Consider the following 12500-nt stretch of genomic DNA (forward strand, 5'->3'; position numbering starts at 1 on the left):
TGCACGTGGCACAAATGTTGTCATTAGCACAATACACAAGACTGTCCAAGTGCAGCCCAATTTTCTAGACATTCGGACAGTCTCCGTCTTTCCCCGCTGTCGGCCCATGCGCCTGATGTTGCCAGTGCTATAAGAGTAAGGAAGTATGCCCTAGCCTTTAGTGGTCAAAATTCCGGTTTGTCCAAAAGCATTAGGTACTGACTCTTATTGACAGCTCAACGGAGTATGCAGATCTCTTCTGGCATATATCGCTTACTTGCGACTAAGTGCTTCAAACAATACTCCCAAAGATTTGATCCCACGAATTACGCACGTTTTGTCGAATCCAAAAGTTATACGCACGACTTTGTTTCCCAGCGGACCGATATTCAATGTGAGGCATTTTTGTAACGGACGTCTTTGAACGATGTGCCGCGTCCAGCGTTTTTTCAGCGTGCAAGAGTGGCGTGTTTTTAGACTAGGCTAGCTTTTTAGCGCAAGAACATGTTTGTTGTAAACGGCCTCTGTGCCATGAGTTTTAAAACATTGTCAAATTGAAAGGAGTTGAATTTGGCAAAGCCTGTCTCAAGATCAGGGCTGTTTCAGACCATTCTGGCGCCCTAGGCCAGATTCCTTGTGGCACCTCTGCGCCTCTGTGGGGGGTGTTTGGGGTGCGTGACGGCGGCCTCTTTGGCACCCCCCTCTTTGGCGCCCCCTTAGCAGTTGGTGCCCTAGTCGAACTCCTAGGTTGCCTTTGCCTAGAAACGGCCCTGCTCGAGATACCCCACGCTCTCTTGCACTCCGTCTAGCGTCCTGTGTGGTTTGTACGTATTCGAGACAACTTCGATTGAAAAATCTGGTGATCACTGAAGTCTTGTAGCTTTTTTTGCTCCCCCTAATCTGAAATAATGTCTTTAAAATCATGGTAATATTTAAGTAAACAATTTAAATGTATTTTCTCAGCCCTAATGGTCTCATTATTAGTACAGGCATTGCACATACTGTATATCGCTACACCACACATACCAATGCTGTCTAACAAAATCAATTCTGGTATTACCTGCAGAAGATGGCCATCCCATTATTTTGAGCTAAACTGCTAATTAATGTCATCCCTGCAGAGAGCCGCATCAGCAGGAGCTGCCGACACCTTCCGCTGGTTCTTCTGAAAAGGTCTCCACAAAACCACATGACGAAACTGTAACTCAAACGAACTGCAGGTCATAACCCTACAATCTACCCCGAGGTCTGATCATACTGCAATCAGGGACTTTAAACCCCCCTCTCACTTTCTACCCCTCCCCCTCAGGACTCCCCTTTAGCCCCAGGGGAATCAGGTGTGACCCGTCCCGCTGGAGTGACGTCAAAGTCACTGGTCTCCAGGTCTTGGACTGACCACACCTCACCCAACACCAAACGCTCATGCACTTACAGAGACTCCGGTCACATCCGCTTAAAGGAACAGATCACCCAAAAGTGAACATCACTCACCCTCATGCCATTCTAAACTCCTCTGAGTTTCTTTCTTCTGTGGGAGCGTAGAGGAAAGAAAGTCCAAAGGGTTTGAGTAAATGACTGTACACCACCTTTCTGTTGCATGGGTAGAAAAGTGTTTCGTTTTTAACTAAAGACTTTAAGAGAATAACTTTGTTTATTGCTGTTGTGACACCTCACTGTCTTGATGAGTATGAGACTCTTAAGATGGCTCGTTGATTAAATGTGATGCTTTTTGAACTGTGACTCTCTGTGCGTCTCCTTTATTTGTGCAAAACCGAACACGTCATGTATGTATGCACCTGTAACAAGGTTTTGTTTAACGTGTGACGGTCGGCACAGGAGTCGACAAGAGGCTTGATTTAAGATAAATAATGTGTATGCGAGTAAGATGTCACCCGGAGAGGCTTTTAATGGCGTTTCTAATTCTGATCCCTCCGAGTACAGATGAGCGGGAAAAGATGGCGGAGGCATATCTCGGTGTTAAAGCGCTCGGCACATCACTGTACATGTCATCTCTTTATTGTTGGGCCTCTATGACGACTCCCATGTTGCTAGGCAACATGAATTACAATGACATGAATTTTAGAATGAGGGAGGGGCTGAAAGATGCCTTCACTCCCGCACAGATTTACATCACACACAACCTCTGAGTGTGTGTGAGGGACAAAGACATATAATCTAGTCCTATTGTAAAGCACAAGTACTCCCATGAATTATAATGGGACTAAATACAGTAGCTTCAAAATCTGAATCCCAGCAAACACAGAACGCTCCCTAACGTTAGCATATGGTTCCCATTTGGTTATTGTTTTGGGAACCAAATAATAACATTCTAGGAACGTTCTCTGTAGGTTTATTGTGTCTCCATAAACTAACCTTCCCAGAACGTTGCAGGGAGGTTTTTTAACAACCTAAAGACAACCTATACAGAACGTTCTCTAATGGTTATTATTAGGTTTATTGTGTCTCCATAAACTAACCTTCCCAGAACGTTGCAGGGAGGTTTTTAACACAACCTAAAGGCAACCTATACAGAACGTTCTCTAATGGTTATTTTTAGGTTTATTTTGATAACCATAAACTAACCTTCCCAGAACGTTGCAGGGAGGTTTTTTAACAACCTAAAGACAACCTATACAGAACGTTCTCTAATGGTTATTTTTAGGTTTATTTTATAACCATAAACTAACCTTCCCAGAACGTTGCAGGGAGGTTTTTTAACAACCTATACAGAACGTTCTCTAATGGTTATTTTTAGGTTTTATTTTATAACCATAAACAAACCTTCACTGAACGTTGCAAGGAGGTTTTTTAACAACCTATACAGAACATTCTCTAATGGTTATTTTTAGGTTTATTTTATAACCATAAACTAACCTTCCCAGAATGTTGCAGGGAGGTTTTTATAACAACCTAAAGACAACCTATACAGAACGTTCTCTAATGGTTGTTTTTAGGTTTATTTTATAACCATAAACTAACCTTCCCAGAACGTTGCAGGGAGGTTTTTTAACAACCTAAAGACAACCTATACAGAACGTTCTCTAATGGTTATTTTTAGGTTTATTTTATAACCATAAACTAACCTTCCCAGAACGTTGCAGGGAGGTTTTTTAACAACCTAAAGACAACCTATACAGAACGTTCTCTAATGGTTATTTTTAGGTTTATTTTATAACCAGAAACTAACCTTCCCTGAATGTTGCAGGGAGGTTTTTTAACAACCTATACAGAACATTCTCTAATGGTTATTTTTAGGTTTATTTTATAACCATAAACTAACCTTCCCAGAACATTGCAGGGAAGTTTTTTAACAACCTATACAGAACATTCTCTAATGGTTATTTTTAGGTTTATTTTATAACCATTAGGGAGTTTTTGATTCAGGAATAATCAGTTTGAATTATTAAACAATGGATCATCAAAAACTTGGATTGTGTGCAGATTATTTATTTATATAGACTGATTGTTTATTTATGAATAATGATGCATGAATGTATGAATATATAAAGGAAATCATGAAAATTGAGGTTAAGAGTATGTTAACAGAACATTAACAGAACTTTAACAGAACATTAAGGAAACGTTAACAGAACGTTAAGAGAACGTTAAGGGAATGTAAGTGGTTGAAAACCTAAAAACAATGTTCTATTTATGTAAAGAAAACTTTCCAGGATAACCAAAAACAAACCATAAAAATCATTTTACCATTAAAATTGAATTTATCAATGAATGGACATCATGAAATATCTCCCACTAACATGTCTAATTAATCACTAATGTATTCATAATGCTGTACCTGGAAAACTACAAATAAAGGAACCAGATTAATCTATTGGCCGTCCTCATTCTCTCAGTGGCCATGTTTCAGGTGTGATCTCCGTCATGTCAAACTCTCGTATGCTGAACGTCACCTCATGCCACTTCCTGAAGCACACCTGCTGTTGAGTGATCAGATCCTTCAACGCGAATCTCTCGATCTTCAACACCGGCAGATCCTGCAGGACATTTCCTCTCAGAGTCAGAGGAATCAATTTAGCTTTAGGACCATTAACATTATTTTCATCATTTTGACAATTAAGCAAATTCTCCTAATTGTGTTACAGAAATATATTTTAGCAATGTCGATTTAACGAGTTTAGTCGGTGCACTTAATTATATTAAAAATAATGCATAAAATAACACAATTAACCCTTGTGTGACCTTCGCGACATTCTTCTTTTGCTATAACACATCTATAATACATCTATAAAACATCTATAACACATCTATAAAACATCTATAACACATCTATAACACATATATACAAAATAGTATATATTTGGAGGAGGCTGGTGAAGGACGCTACTGGCCGGTTGGAGGCAGTCGCCCTCCAACAACAGAGGAGCGACACTCACAACAAGTTAGCAACTTTTTTTCTTCTGTGGAGCGATGTTCAATAATATTGAAATTAACAATATATTGAATTTTTAAAGTCACTTAATGTATTGTCTAATCAACGCTTTACTCGTCTAACACAATCATTTAACACATTTTAATCATCTAAATTATCATTCAAGTATTTAAATGTAACTATTTATAATCATTGAATCATTATATATCAAACTATTGTCATTTGAGGGGCGTTCACAGCAAATATGTATGCAAATAAATGTGATGAGTTTAATATGACCTGGTCATTCCTTCATGAGATTCAGTGTTTATATATAAATAGAAGAGTGTGTTCGCTTGCGAGTGACACAGTTTAACTCTCGCTGGAGATTTATAAAGCAAATAAGGATGATCGGTTTCTGCGATGTGTCACCTGTATGTTGAAGTAGGACACGATGATGCCCCAGTCGTGTCTGCAGTCAGCACACAGCATCTTCTTCTTCTTACAGATGCCATCAAAGCTTTTGGGGTTTTTATGGGGAACTGTGATGCAGCGTGTGAAGATGGCGTGATCCAGAATGATGTGGTGCGCCTTCTGATGGAGACAGAGAGAAATGTGTTCTTATGTTGAAGCTAAATGTCAAATAATTACCCATAATCCTTCAAATGTAAGGACCAAATTTAAGAAATGGGCAAACATGCTCTACTGCGCATAGAAATACTGTTCAGGAAAGGGTGTTCACACTTGAGACCTCTTAGAAAGATCTGGACTAAATTAATAAAACAATACAGTAAAACATGGGGGTGGGAGGTGGGGGGTCACCTGTACAAGGGGGTCACCTGTACACCGTGTACCTGTTTTTGTCCACTTCGTGATAATCTCTCAGCCCACTTTTCATTATAATTTTTTGGACCCCTATAATACTATTTTTGTATAATAACAATAATAATAATAAATATAGCTGTAAGCAGCAAGTAAGGGGCCAAGCACATCAACCATTATTAGGCACGACAATGGCTAAATAAATAAGTAATTAAAGCAATCTGGTCATGATTTTAGGCAAAATAGTTGAAAAAACATTCAACTATGGGACATAAAAGCCTTTTACTTTAGACCAACAGGTGGCGCTGTCACCAAATTGATATGATGTGGTCAAGGTGCGGTCATGATGACACATCTAACGTTTCATGTCAATACGCCAAAGCGTTGCCGAGCGAACGCTCAAGGAGGAGTTAGAAAGAAATAGTTTTTAAAGGATTTAAAAATGGCGGAGAGTAAGTTCGATCGAACATGACATAATTGGTATCCATGTTCTCGGCATGACCCACAGAATATATCAAGCCTGTTCTCAAAGTAATCAAAAGTTATGAGACTTTGGTATAACTTATAACCAGAAGGTGGCGCTGTCCCAAAACTTGAAGGACCTTCAGGGCACTGTGCCAATGACACATAACGAGTTTTGTAACGATACGTCAATGCGTTCGAAAAATAAAGCATTTTACAACAAACTTCAACAAACTGTGTGTGTGTTGTGTGTATATGTGTGTATGTATGTATGTGTGTGTGTGTGTGTGAGAGTGTGTGTGTGTGTATGTATGTATGTGTGTGTGTGTGTGTGTGAGAGAAAGAGAGAGAGAGAGTGTGTGTGAGTGAGAGAGAGAATGTGTGTGTGTGTGTGAGAGAGAGAGTGAGAGTGTGTGTGTGTGAGAGAGAGTGTGTGTGTGAGAGTGAGAGAGAGAGAATGTGTGTGTGAGAGAGAGAATGTGTGTGTGAGAGAGAGTGTGTGTGTGAGAGTGAGAGAGAGAGAATGTGTGTGTGAGAGAGAGAATGTGTGTGTGTGAGAGAGAGAATGAGTGTGTGTGAGAGAGAGAGAATGTGTGTGTGTGTGTGTGTGTGTGTGTGTGTGTGTGTGTGAGAGAGAGAATGTGTGTGTGTGTGAGAGAGGGAGAGAGTGAGTGAGAGAGAGAGAATGTGTGTGTGTGAGAGAGAGAATGTGTGTGTGTGTGTGTGTGTGTGTGAGAGAGAGAATGTGTGTGAGTGAGAGAGAGAGAATGTGTGTGTGAGAGAGGGAGAGAGTGTGTGAGAGAATGTGTGTGTGTGTGTGAGAGAGGGAGAGAGTGTGTGAGAGAGAGAATGTGTGTGTGTGTGAGAGAGAGAATGAGTGTGTGTGTGAGAGAGAGGGAGAGAGTGTGTGTGAGAGAGAGAATGTGTGTGTGAGAGAGGGAGAGAGTGTGTGTGAGAGAGAGAATGAGTGTGTGTGTGAGAGAGAGGGAGAGAGTGTGTGTGAGAGAGAGAATGAGTGTGTGTGTGTGAGAGAGAGGGAGAGAGTGTGTGTGAGAGAGAGAATGTGTGTGTGTGAGAGAGAGAATGAGTGTGTGAGAGAGGGAGAGAGTGTGTGTGAGAGAGAGAATGAGTGTGTGTGTGAGAGAGAGGGAGAGAGTGTGTGTGAGAGAGAGAATGAGTGTGTGTGTGAGAGAGAGGGAGAGAGTGTGTGTGAGAGAGAGAATGTGTGTGAGTGAGAGAGAGAATGTGTGTGTGTGTGTGTGTGAGAGAGAGAGTGTGTGTGAGAGAGAGAGTGTGTGTGTGAGAGAGTGAGAGAGTGTGTGTGTGAGAGAGAGAGAGTGTGTGTGTGAGAGAGGGAGAGAGTGTGTGTGTGAGAGAGAGAGTGTGTGTGTGTGAGAGAGAGTGTGGAGTGTGTGTGTGAGAGAGAGAGTGTGTGTGTGTGAGAGAGAGTGTGTGAGAGTGAGTGTGTGTGAGAGAGAGAGAGTGTGTGAGTGAGAGAGAGAATGTCAATCAGGCAGTGAAACATCTCAATTATATATTCTACAAAACAGCACAAAAAAGTGATTTGGCACTCGTCAAAATTACAAAAAAGAAATTGGACACTGAAAAATGGTTTGATTCAGACTGTAAGACTCAACCAACCAAAAACACTGTCAACCAGATAATCCGGACCTTCGTCTTCAGTACTGTGAGGCATTAAGACAATATAAAGCCACACTAAAAAACTAAATCTTTGCAGAGCCAGCTTGAAGAAATTGAAAAATCAATCAAAACAAACCAATTCTGGGATAAATGGAAATTATTATACAAATCAAGAAGATCTGGCAATCCAAGATGGAGGGCTGTGGAAAAACATTTCCAAGAACTTTACACCCAACTGGAAATCTAAATGAAATCATTAATAAATTAGACCATTTGAAAAGATCAATTAAAACAAATCAAAACCCTTTAGATTCCCCATCACAATGAAAGAGTTGGAACAAGGTAATGGCAAATACTCGAGCCCCAAAAGGCCTGCGGTGTGGACGGCATCCTAAATGAGATGCTGAAACACTCCGACCAAAACTTCAAACTGGCGATCCTGAAACTGTTCAATGATGTTCTGTGTGTGGGTCATTTCCCTGAGATCTGGAATCAGGGACTCATCAGCCCCATTTATAAGAGTGGAGATAAATTAGACCCTAATAACTACCGAGGCATCTGTGTGAACAGTAATCTGGGGAAGGTGTTCTGCAGTATTTTAAACACCAGACTTTTACACTTCCTTATGAAGCACAATGTCTTGAGGAAATGTCAGACTGGATTCATGCCAAACTGTCGCACATCTGATCACATTTTCACCCTACAGACACTCATTGATAAATATGTACATCAAAATAAAAGACAAATTTTCGCTTGTTTTGTAGATTTTAAGAAAGCATTTGATTCAATCTGGCATGAAGGATTATATCTCAAACTTATTGACAGTGGTGTAGGGGGAAAAGCTTATGATGTGATCAAATCAATGTACACACAGTCAATGCACTGTTAAAATTGGAAAGAACTGATTTTTTTCTCCAGAGGCGTGGAGTGAGACAGGGCTGCAGTTTAAGCCCCGCCCTCTTCAACGTTTACATCAACCAATTGGCTAATATACTAGAACATTCTCCCATTCAAGGTCTCACTCTACATGACACAGAAATAAAGTGTCTCCTCTATGCAGATGACCTGTTCTCCTGTCACCCACTAAAGAGGGGCTTCAGGACAGCCTGGATCTGCTGGAGGATTACTGTCAATCCTGGGCCCTGACCGTCAACCTCCAGAAAACTAGAGTCATGATGTTCCAGAAACGCTCCAGATCTCAGGGACTAACACACACATTCACACTCTCACACAGAACCATTGAGAGCACAAACACATACACTTACCTCGGCCTGAAAATAACTCCAGCGGGTAACTTTACTTTGGCTGTGAATGAACTCAAAGAGAAAGCTCAAAGGGCTTCTATGCCATTAAAAGATCAATCAAAATTGACATCCCAATCCAAATTTGGCTCAAACTTTTCAAATCAATAATTGAACCAATTCTTTTATATGGCAGTGAAGTGTGGGGTCCACCTATAAAATTAGATTTTTCAAATTGGGAAAAACATCCCATTGAAACTCTACATTCAGAATTTTTCAAAAGAATACTCAAAGTTCAAAGAAAAACACCAAACAACGGATGCAGGGCAGAATTAGGCCAATACCCTCTCCTTCTAAACATCCAAAAAAGAGCCATCAAATTCTGGAAACACCTAAAGACAAGTGACCCCAACACATACCATTACAAAGCCCTAAAACACCAAGAGCTGAGCGGGGCGAGGAGTCCCCTGTGCCAGCTGGTGCTGAGACTGACTGACCTCACTCCTGCAGAGATCAGCACAACCTCAGGACAAACTCACAATCATTCGGACCAACCAAATTATAAACACAGAAAAAGACAAATACGTCACCAATTGGACAAACACCATTAAAATCAGCACAAGTTGGATGTTATTCGGCACTAAATCGAGAGTACACCGTGGCAAACTATCTGACCACGGTGACTGATGTGAATTTAAGAAAAGCATTGAGGATGTACAGACTCAGCGAGCACAGGCTGGCCGTAGAGACGGGGCGGCGCAGACAGACGTGGGTATCCCGAGAGGAGAGACTCTGCTCCCACTGCCATCTGGGAATGATGGAGACAGAGCTGCACTTCCTCACAGAATGCCCAAAATATGAAATCACCAGAAACCACTATTATCCCAAAATTATCAAAGTATTTCCCCAATTTAATAATTGCACCCCATCTGAAAAACTCCCTTTTATTCTGGGTGAAAAAGCTGAATGTGCAAATATAGCAGCAAGATATGAAGCATCCGCTCATCTCCTGAGGGACAACCAGAACTACAGAATGAACATCCATAAATATATTATTAACATTTTTATTTAACCCCCACTCACACCACAAACCTCTCACTACACATGAATGTACATAATGTTTAATTCAGTTTATATAGTTCATCAGTTAAAGTTAACTTGAAACATAATTAATCATAATTATTTTTATTATCTGTTTTTCTTTAATGTTTTTCAATGTTTTTCCTTATATTATATTTGCTTGAGCAAATCCAATTTCAATTGTTCTAAACTATTTTATATGTTGTTTTAAAAAAGCTTTGGCAATACAAAATGTACTTTTGTCATGCCAATAAAGCAAACTGAATTGAATTAAATGTGTGTGTGTGAGTGAGTCTGTGTGTTTTTTCATGTTTTTGTCAAGTCAAGTTTTATTTCTAGAGCACATTTAAAAGCAACAGAGTTGCACCAAAGTGCTGTACAGTAAAATATAAAACACATCAAGAAACAAATCCAGGAGCAAATATGCAAGTGACAACATTAATAAATACCATGCGGCATGAAACCAGAATACAGTCCATGTAACTAAACCATACAACACTTAAACTAAGAATTATCAAAAGACAGAGAATACAGATAAGACTGAAGAACAGATTTAAAACTAGCTAGTGAAGGAGCAGACCTCATGTGAACGGGCAGGCTGTTCCAAAGTTTGGGAGCTGCAGCAGAGAAGGCCCGACCACCCTTAGATTTACAGCGACGACACAGGCCCCCTCCTGCTACTCAACCTGCACTTAAGATCTGTGAAGACGATGTGTGCCATGTCTTTCAGAAACAAAAGACAAGGAAAGCTTCAGGCCCAGACGGTGTTTCACCCATGTGTCTTAGATCCTGTGCTAACCAACTGGCCCCCATCTTCACTCAGATCTTCAATAGATCACTGGAGCAGTGTGAAGTCCCATGTTGCTTCAAAAGCTCAATTATCATCCCTGTCCCTAAGAAATCCAAAAATCACAGGACTTAATGACTACAGACCTGTCGCTCTCACGTCTGTGGTCATGAAGTCACTTGAGAGACTGGTGTTGGCCCACCTGAAGGACATCACTGGACCCTTTCTAGATCCTCTTTAATTTGCTTACCGAGCAAACATGTCTGTGAACGATGCAGTCAACATGAGATTGCATCATATCCTGGAACATCTGGACAGACCGGGGACACAAAAAGAACTGAAGTCCTTTTTGTGGACTTCAGTTCAGCTTTCAAGACCATCATCCCAGATATACTCTGGACTAAGTTAAACCAACTCCCTGTTCCCACATCTACCTGTCAGTGGATCACCAGCTTTAACTTCCAGCACCTGTACCATCAGCACTGGTGCCCCCCAGGGATGTGTGCTCTCCCCACTACTGTTCTCCCTCTACACCAATGACTGCACCACCAAGGAACCCTCTGTCAAGCTCCTGAAGATTGCAGACGACACCACTGTCATCGGCCTTATCCGAGATGATGATGAGTCTGCATAGGGAGGTTAAACCGTTGGCCGTCTGGTGCAGTCAAAACAACCTGGAGCTGAACACGCTCAAAATGGTGGAGATGATTGAGGACTTTAGGAGGAACACCACAACACTGACCCCACCCCCACCATCTCACAGGACCTGAAGTGGGAGATACACATCGACTCCATTGTGAAAAAGGCCCAGCAGAGGTTGTACTTCCTTCGCCAGCTGAGGAAGTTCAACCTGCCACAGGTGCTGCTGATACAGTTCTACTCAGCAGTCACTGAGTCTGTCCTCTGCACTCCAGTAACTGTCTGGTTTGGTGCAGCTACGAAATCAGACATCAGAAGAGTACAAAGGACATTTCGGACTTGCCCCCTGCCCTCCCTTCAAGAACTATACACTTCCAGAGTGAGGAAAAAGGCTGGTAAAATCACTCTGGACCCCACTCACCCTGCCCACTACCTTTCTGAACTGTTGCCTTCTGGCCGGCGCTTCAGAGCTCTGAACACCAGAACCGTCAGACACAGGAACAGTTTTTTCCCTCAGGCCATCCATCTCACAAACAGTTAAAATTCCCCCATTGAGCAATAATTATGTGCAATACACAGTTTAATTTTAATTTATATTATCCAACATATCCACTTCTGCCATAACATACACTGCTCTGGATATAACAGATTTGTCGACTACGTATGTGTATGTATGTGTGTGTGTGTGTGTGTGTATATATATATATATATATATTTATTAGTCTTATTGTGTATTCTATATATACTTTATTTTCTATTCAATTTTATTTATTATAATTTTATTTTGTATTATTATCTGTGTTTTGTATTGTTGTGCACTTGAAGCTCCTGTCACCAAGACAAATTCTGTGTAAGAATACTTGGCAATAAAGCTGATTCTGATTCTGATTTACTTTTTATAATGTATTTAGTTGTTCAAGACAGAAATGATAGATGGATGTTAAGATTAAAGCTTAAATTCAGTTTGTTGATCAGTTTTTGATGACAAGCTGCCTAAGATTGGTGCATTCATCTTGACCTGTGGCCAGCCATGTTCTAAGCTGTGGATCATAATGAAATTATTTTCTAACGTTCTTTCTTAACACCTATCAATGTGTTACTCTAGACATTAAATGTTCATGTTCACAGTATGTTGTTAATATTATATGGTGTGTATTTATAGCTATAAACCCTTTTAAAATCAAATCAAAAACTGTTCATGATTGTGATTTCAGCTGATTGCAGGAGATGTATTAATGCAGTGTGTGTGTGTGTGTGTGTGTGTGTGTGTGAGTGAGTCACATGTAAATGTGTTTGTTTGGTTTAAATATGAACTTGATTAAAGCTTTTTTTCAAGGATTATTCTTGGCATTCGGCACGGATTAATCAAGAGACCAGCATGCATTATTCTTAGCACAGAATATTCTAAAGCCCAGCACAGGTATTTTATGAATCTGGAGCCCAGCACAGATGATTCTGATTCTGGAGGTTAACATGGATG

At 40.6% G+C, this 12500-nt stretch overlaps 1 protein-coding gene across 2 annotated transcripts in view; it reads left to right on the forward strand.

Annotated features, from left to right (window-relative positions):
- The window catches only part of LOC127625106 (CXXC-type zinc finger protein 4-like), a 4988-nt gene extending 3275 nt beyond the window's left edge, over positions 1-1713 (forward strand). For both annotated transcript variants that reach the window (XM_052100187.1, XM_052100189.1), the window contains exon 3: positions 1101-1713. In XM_052100187.1, the coding sequence (XP_051956147.1) occupies positions 1101-1148 (48 nt within the window). In that variant the 3' untranslated portion in view covers positions 1149-1713. The remainder of the gene's footprint in view (positions 1-1100) is intronic.
- Positions 1714-12500: the final 10787 nt, after the last annotated feature.

Source organism: Xyrauchen texanus, chromosome 31 (assembly GCF_025860055.1).
Source record: "Xyrauchen texanus isolate HMW12.3.18 chromosome 31, RBS_HiC_50CHRs, whole genome shotgun sequence".
Lineage (NCBI taxonomy): Eukaryota > Metazoa > Chordata > Actinopteri > Cypriniformes > Catostomidae > Xyrauchen > Xyrauchen texanus.